General features: G+C 44.3%; 1 protein-coding gene across 4 annotated transcripts in view; it reads right to left on the reverse strand.

Annotated features, from left to right (window-relative positions):
* The window catches only part of ZC3H14 (zinc finger CCCH-type containing 14), a 42,025-nt gene extending 34,065 nt beyond the window's left edge, over nt 1–7,960 (reverse strand). For 2 of the 4 annotated variants that reach the window (XM_025215554.1, XM_025215553.1), the window contains exons 1-2: nt 7,670–7,956; nt 275–389 (exon numbers count right to left, since the gene is read on the reverse strand). In XM_025215554.1, the coding sequence (XP_025071339.1) occupies nt 275–366 (92 nt within the window). In that variant the 5' untranslated portion in view covers nt 367–389; nt 7,670–7,956. Of the gene's footprint in view, nt 1–274; nt 390–7,669 lie in introns of all 4 variants that reach the window. The other 2 variants (XM_006033663.3, XM_025215555.1) reach the window with 2 other exon arrangements.
* Nucleotides 7,961–7,973: the final 13 nt, after the last annotated feature.

The following is a 7,973-nucleotide window of genomic DNA, read 5'->3' on the forward strand; positions in this document are numbered from 1 at the left end:
AATACAGAGGGAATACTAGCTTCTTAATCACTTATTTTTGTATATATTTGTTAGTATAATAATTAATTAATTATTAAGCTAAGAATAATAATTTTTGATTACCATTTTCCCAATACTGCCTCACTTTACATATAAAAAACCCATTTCTTGATCAGTGTTATTTGCACAGTGATAAGATGCACAATTTCTCATAAGCTCAAACCTCATTTACAGAAAGCACTCACAAAACAACTGTATTAAGTAATGCTCATGGAGAAGTAAATGATAAACATACCATACAGTAAACCTGACAGTGTTGTTTCCTAGGAAAAGGGAAAGATCCTCTGTCATCTGTTCCTGACTCTTCTTATTGGCAACCATGACCATGATATAATCAGGAAGCTCTTCATCTAATTGGAAAAGGAAAGAATAAACCTGTATGTTACCTTTTAAAGTAGCTTTCCAGTCAGCAATGATATATTTTAAAGATATTTTTAAAGTATGGCAGACCTAGAATGGAGGCAGTGATTACAATCCCAAAGAAATCAGACTATTTCCCAAATTTTATTATAAACACCACAGAAGAAAGATTTATATTAATCAGTTAGTACTAAATGAAGTAATACAGACTAAAATCTTGACCAAAGTAGTACATTTAAGTCCTCTAATAATTTCCTGCAAATCTGTATGCAAACTGCAAAGCTTTAAAAGTCCTGTCATTTGCACAAACTATTCTGTGGGCATGTCTACATGTGTGCTTTCATGTGCATTAAAGCATCACAAAAAATGTGCTCTTTAGCTAATATGCATTAAAATAGGCTAATGCACATTTTCTAGTCCCTCACAATGAAGGTACTAGATTTAATGCACATTACCTAAAGAGCATTAATGAATGTGTAAACCCACACCGTATCACTGACAATATTACTCTATAGTAACACAAAGATACTTTAGCAAAACCTCTTTTATGTTATGGAATACTTATTTATGACAGACAGCACAACAAGGAGATTCTCTAATAAGCAAATGAACAAACAATCTTTTCAGAGAAAAAATTTTAAAAGTTTAATACAAGCTTCAGACATAGCTAAAGCACATAAGATAGTCAACTCTACTGGAGCTCAAATTAAAAGATAAAGTAAAACTTAAAAATAAATAAATGAAGTACACACACACACAGACACACACGAAATTAAAAGAAAAAGGATACCAAAATACCTTTTGATTTTTGTACGACAGACTTTTATTTGAACACTCATGATATAATAACCCACTGTTGTGGCTCAGTGGTAGAATCCTGACCCAGGTTCACATATAACTACAGCTATCAAGGCTCTGAACATCCAGACTGTCTGGCCTTTGGATTCTGTCTCAACAGCCTACGCAGAGGATGGAAAGTCTGAGCACCTTCCACTCCCCTGCCTACACATATGCATCAAAGGGCCTGGTGACCTCTCACGCATATACCATGATCCAGAAGGACAGACAGTTGCCTACATGATATAATGTTTTCTCATTTATTCAAATACTTCTAAAGGTAACAGCCCTATGCTGTGACTACTTTCTCCTCCACTAACAGAGACTAAATGGCTCTTATGTAAGACCTTCTACACGAGTGGTCTCCAACCTTTTTATGGTGAAGATCACTTTTTGGAAGTAAAGGGCACCCCAGGATCTACCACACCCTTCCCCTGCCACCCCCTAGCACAGGGGGGGGCACACCCCACCCCCAGCCCTGGACCACCAGATCTTCCCAGATCCAGCTGGACTCATCCCCACGAGTCCCCGCTGCTGAGCTGAGCTGTGCCTGCACGTAGCTAGCTGCAGCATGACTTGAGGTGCAGCAGCAGCCGCCTATGCTGCCTCCGCCCCCGCAGAGATGGGGAGGGAATCCCCCAGGCTCCAATCCTCCCACCACCCTTACTTTCCCTTGCTCCTGGCTGGGTCACATAGTCAGTCGCTCAATGTGGGGGCCTCGATCTGGCCCCCACCCCTTCCCTTTGCCACAGATCAACCTGTTGAGGCTAGGGGTGGTGTGTGCATGCGTGCCCAGCTGTCACTCCAGCTCAGGATCAACCTGCCGGTTGGGATCCCCAGGTTGGTGACCACTGCTCTACACTTTGGGGGCACAGGGAGATAGTGAACAAACCACATCAGCATGTGTAGAACCAACTCCACTGGAAATCCCAAAGTCAGGTAAAAATGGACAAATTCAAGTGCTTTCCTCAACAGGAACCTAGGCCTGTATGCAAGTTAAAACTAGGGGTGCATTAACAGAGATTTTGGGGGCTGATACCGATAGCCAATTTTTAAGGAGGCACATCAGCTGATACTGATCCAATTTCTGACATAGCTGTGTGCAGTAAGTCTGTTGTAGTGGAAGAGGGGGAAGGGAAGGGGCATGGGGGGCAGATCAAGGCCCCTGTGGTGAGGGAGGGAGTGAGGCTGGGGCAGGTGCTGCCCCGCCAGCACAGAGCACAGGACCAAGCCATGGCTCATATGGGGGGTGCGGCTCCTACTGCTGCGTGCACCCCGGGAGGGCACAGGGGGGGTGGGGGGGGCATGTGTACCTAGAGCTGCACAGGGTGCAGGCGGGGTGGGCTGCATCTGTGGGTTGGGGCCAGGGCTGTGCTGGGTTCTTCCCGGCAGGGGCTGGGCTGTGTTTGGGGCGGACGGTGATGGCACTGGGAGGGGGGGCTGCAGCCACCCCAAATTTCATCGTATCCCACCTGTAGCCCCCCTTCCTAGTGTCGCTATCACCTGCCCTGAGTGCAGCCCCAGCTCAACCCCCAACTCCCCACACACCAGGAAGAGCCCCACGCAGCCCCAGCCCACAACTGTAGCCCCTTCCATTCCCCCATGCAGACCTGCAAGTGATCAGGGTTACATTTTTTCCTGTAACCCTTTATGGATGTTATCGCCTCCTTATTACTATATCTGATACAACCCTCAATACAAGGGAAATATGCAAGTCACAGGGGAGTCCAAAGATGATTGAGGAGGCTGAGCCGAAATCCATGTTCCACTACAGACATGTCAAATAGCTCTAGGAGGAAGGAGTAGATCTAGTGATGTCAGGTCACAGCTCTTTTTATTTGTCTCTCTCATCTATCTACCTCCAAAGTGAGATGAATTTGCTCAACATGGTTAATCCCTTATCATAAATCACTGTGCCTTTGGGGACAATTTGGTACTTGAGTCTCCCAGGTATTGATGTTAATATTGCAGTACTTCAGATTAGCCTTCAAAGTGCCCTTGAATCTCTTTTTTTGCCCACCCCTAGAGTAGTGACTACTGGTGAATTGGGAGTATAGGACCTATTTCAGGAGTCAGTTGTCAGGCATCCTTGGGACAAGTCCTGCCCAACAGAGCTAATGCCATATAAACATGGCTTCAATGCTGGTGGCGTTTGCTTAAGCCAGAGCAATGACATTAATTCTTCTGTTCCTCCTATTGATATGGAGGATATTCCAAAGACAGATATATTGTCCAAGTTTCGCACCCATACAACAAGGTAGTGATGACAACAGTTGGTAGATGAAAAGTTTGGTTTGGGTCCCTTAAAGACCCAAGATATTAATGATAAGATATCAGAAACATCCAAAGGCAGCACCAGCAGATTTTATCTGGTGTTGAATCATCAGCAATCCCTTGCATTCGAGGATGATTGTCTTCCATGATTGCTTTAGATGGCTAATGAGACCATTCAGGGATCGACAGACTGTTCCAACTCAGGTACGTGTTTCTGTGCAGGGTGGGTGGCTCTGGATTCTTGATTCAGTCCATGACACGCTGTTTCTGCTGCTCCTGCTTTTCTGTCTCCTGTTGTCATTGTCAGGTTTCAAAGTAGTGAAATCCTTGCAGCAGACTCTTCCACCATCTAGAGTGGTCCTAGGTGATAATCATCTGTGAGTTGATGTTAATGTTACATTTTTTCCAAGTTGGCTTTGAGGATGCTTGAAGAGCTTTCTCTGCCCGCCTCTTGAGTGTACGCCTTGACTGAAGTGGGAAAATAAAACTAGCTTTGGGAGTCTAGAGTCAGACATCTGGATGATGTAACCGGTCCAGCCAAGTTGATTTTGGATGATCATCACCTCAATGCTCATGGTGTATTTGCTTCTGAGAGGATGATAATGTTGGTGCATCTGTCTTCCCACTGGATTTCAAGGATCTTCCACAGGCAGCGTAGATAGTATTCTCCCACAACTTGAGGCATCTCTTGTACACTGTCCATGTCTCAGCTCTGTACAGTAAGGTGGAGATCACAACTGTTCAATAAACTATAAGCGTGGTTTCAAATCTGATGGTGCAATCTTCAAATGCTTGTTTCCTCAGGAATTTGAAGACTGCACTTGCATTTTTAAGCTGATGTTGGATTTCTTCATTGATGTCAGCCTTCTGCTAGAGATGGCTTCTGAGGTACGGGAAATACTCAATGTTCTCCAGTCTCTCTGTAAATCTGGAGTACCAGAACTAGGGGCTGTGATCTATGTTCATTTTTAAAACCATTATCTATGTTTACTTTTTGAGAAAAGTGGCTACCCAGCTAGGGAAAATGCTCAACATTCACCCTTTAATTGTAATACATGGAACAGCACTTGGCTTGGGACGTGTTGGTAAAGTATCTTGAGTTTTGTGAGAGTGAGCCCAAGTATTTCACACATTTCACAGAAGCAATCAAGAGTGACCTGGAGCTCTTCAATTGACTGAGCATATATAACACAATCATCAGCACATTCAAGATCAGTAATGGAGACATTGGGTTATCTTGAATTTGGACCGTAACTGTTTGATGTTAACAGTACATGCAATATTGGATGTTGATTCCAGATAGAAGTCTATCAGCAATGTGATGCACCACAGCTGCGATACAGATGGAAAAAAGAACATTAGTGCAACCTCACATCCTTGCTTGAGTCCAGTTCTAATAGAGAAGGAGTCCATTTCCAAGCCACTGCTTCATGATGACATGACAACAGCCATCTTAAAAAATCTGATAATGGTAACAAATTTTGGCAGCTTCTCTGTTGACCTGACTAAGGCCTTTAATTCAACCAACAAAGGCCACGTAAGATCTTGGTGTTGCTCATGGCACTCTTCCTACAGCTGTCTAGCAAAAAAGATCACATCTATTGTATCCCTGAGCAGTCTGAAACCATGCTGATACTCAGGTAGAATCTCCTCAGCCAGGAAAGCAAGTCTGTTAAGGAGAATGCAGCCAGGCTTTTCCCAGCTATGGACAGGAATGCAATACTATTATAACTGCTGCAATTTGATCTACCAGTCTATTTCCTTTTTTGAATGTGTGGCTATAGCAGTTACATTCATATACCAAACCAAAAATTCTTAAGATTATGTTTTGCCCTATACTGCTAGTTTGTGACACATTATTACTGTTTCCAAACATGCAGTTATCGTACTACCACATGCAGGAGTTACTGCCACACTGGTAAACAGAAGAGTATGTTCAATTTTTAATAATTTTGATAAATTATGGATTAATATTTATGTTTTTCTCCATTATTTAATTTCCTATGGAGTGAAACTTTCCTTCAACAATTCTATCTACATGATAAATAACTTGTTAAAAGTCTTCGTCTTAAGCAATCTTACAAAGGAATAAATAGTACCACCTGTCACAAGACAGGATAAAAGCACGCACAGAGAAAACAGTCTGTGTCTAGGGTAGTTAGAGAATAATTGATCAATTTCCTGAAGAGAAGTAGGGGACACCTGGTAAATATCAAATGGAATGCTGATCCAAGCACTAATAGGTCAGGAGTGAGAAAGGAATAAAAAAAACGATCACAGAAACTTGGGTGTAGTGAAGGTAGTCAGAAAGGGGAAAGGATACAATGGGGGCAGTGTGTTAGAACTGAATAAGGAAAACTTTAATTTAATTTTAAAAAGTCAAAGTTAACAGAAAAGAGTTAAAGCCATTGCAAAGATGACCTTTGTAGCAGCCCTGTGAATGGACTTAGTTAGTGGGGAAAGAAAAATTAGGAGACTGTAGAAGCAGCTGAAATCAGAGATTACTAATAATATCTTGGCACTAGAAATGGGAAAGACTAGATAGTGGTGATGACAAAAGAGGTAGAAGGACTGAAAGCCTAGTGAAAGAGGAAGGGGGAACAATAACTAAGCATGTGTAGGTTGTAAGCTTGGATAACAGAAACTAAAAAAAGGACTATTGACAGAAAAAATTGGGATGAAAACTTGCAAGGTAAAAATGATGAGCTCTCTTCCTCAGAACGTGCTGAGTTTGAAAAGAGGATGGGATGGACATCCTTTCAACATCATTTTGTATTGGTTTGTAAATGCAGCTATCCATTTGCCATCTCTAATGGGATAATATAGGATCCAGTTAGGAGGTTTGGGCTTGATCCCACAAGTGCAAGATGATTCCTGAACCCATGTAGCCAACCTCCTATGGACTACTTCACCTGGATTCTGTATGGTACCATAAGAGGAACTATAATGGGGTGGGCAACTATAGCAGGGGCGGAGGGCCGCTTACTGAGTTTTGGCAAGCCATTGAGGGCCGCATGATAGGCAGCCAGGAGCATATAAATATTAATTTTCTAAATTTTTTAGGGGCCCTGCGGGCCAGACAGAATGGCCTGGCGGTCCGCATCTAGTCCCTGGGGCCGCATTTTGCCCACCCCGAACTACAAGCATGTACCCAGTCTGAGGATTGAATCTCTTCTCACAACTGTCTTATTATTACCCACTTTGGCTGCACTAAAACAAAAAACGCAGACTGCTGAATTTGCAGTCATGGGAGAAATTACATTTCATAGTGCTCTTTCTTTGGGGCTCATTTTTCTCCCTCGCTCACTTATCTTTGGGTAAAGCTCATCCACAAACACAAATGCAACTACTGTCTCTACACAGACAATTCACAACTCCACCTATTACTACAGGACTGCTTTCTTATCTATACTAAAAATCTTAGTCTCTCTCTCTGGTTTCCCCCTTCTCTGTCACATCCAACGTACACTGCTTGCCAGCATTTTCAAAGCCCTCCAACTGATCCTCATCCTTCCTGTGCTCTCATGCAATGCTGAGGTCGACTCCAGGCTCCACCTAGCACATGACTTCAGGCTGCATTAGACACACACCTTTGTTCCTTTTGGCTGTCCCTTACACCTGGGAAGAGCTTCCCGTAAGCACCTGCAAAGCCACTTCATTGTTCTCACTGTTAAAAGACTCCTTTCCTCAGGACTTACAAAAACCTTGACAAAGCTTAGCCTGTTATATCCTTGTCTTCCACACTGGTCAGCACCCCACCTACTGCCTCCTCTTGAGTATATGCACTTAAGCTGCTTATAGAAGTAATTCCCCCACAAAATCAGTGCTTTACTTTAAACTCTGTGTGCCCCTGCATTGAGCCCAGTGCATGTGCAGAAAAGGCAACACGTTAGTTGGACCTGGCTCCCCCAACTTCTGTACAGATCAGGCACCTTAATGGGCCTTTTTGGCACTGTTATCTAACAGCTGGTTGAATCAGCTGTAGATAAAAGTGCACCCACTAAAGCGCCCGATCTATACAGATGCTGTGAAGTGGGGTTGAACCAAACACTGCTTCTTCAGGTAAAGTGTGTTTTTGTTTTCGACCAGCCTTAGGGGCAGGGACTATCTGCTCAGGGTCAGACCGACCGGCGTACTAGGGGTCAGCAAGGAATTTTACCCCACGGTCAGACTGGTAGGGATGGTAGCGGGGGCCCTCCGACTGCGACCTCTTGCGTGCATGTTAACTAGACGTTACAGGAGCAGGACCTGCTTGACTCGTGGGGCTGACGTTAGTCTCATGTCGCGGGCAGATGATCAGCTGCAGGGACGACTTGGACAGGGCTGGTGCTGGCTGCACTAGCGGCCTCTGGAGGCCCCTTCCCGCCCCACGAGTCTGCGCTGCGGGGCGGGAGGCGCCTGGCCTCGCCCGCGGGCCCAGCGAGGAGCACGCGGGCGGCCAGGCCGAGTCCGGCCCCAGCCCC

Source organism: Alligator sinensis, unplaced genomic scaffold, assembly GCF_000455745.1.
Source record: "Alligator sinensis unplaced genomic scaffold, ASM45574v1 scaffold1141_1, whole genome shotgun sequence".
Lineage (NCBI taxonomy): Eukaryota > Metazoa > Chordata > Crocodylia > Alligatoridae > Alligator > Alligator sinensis.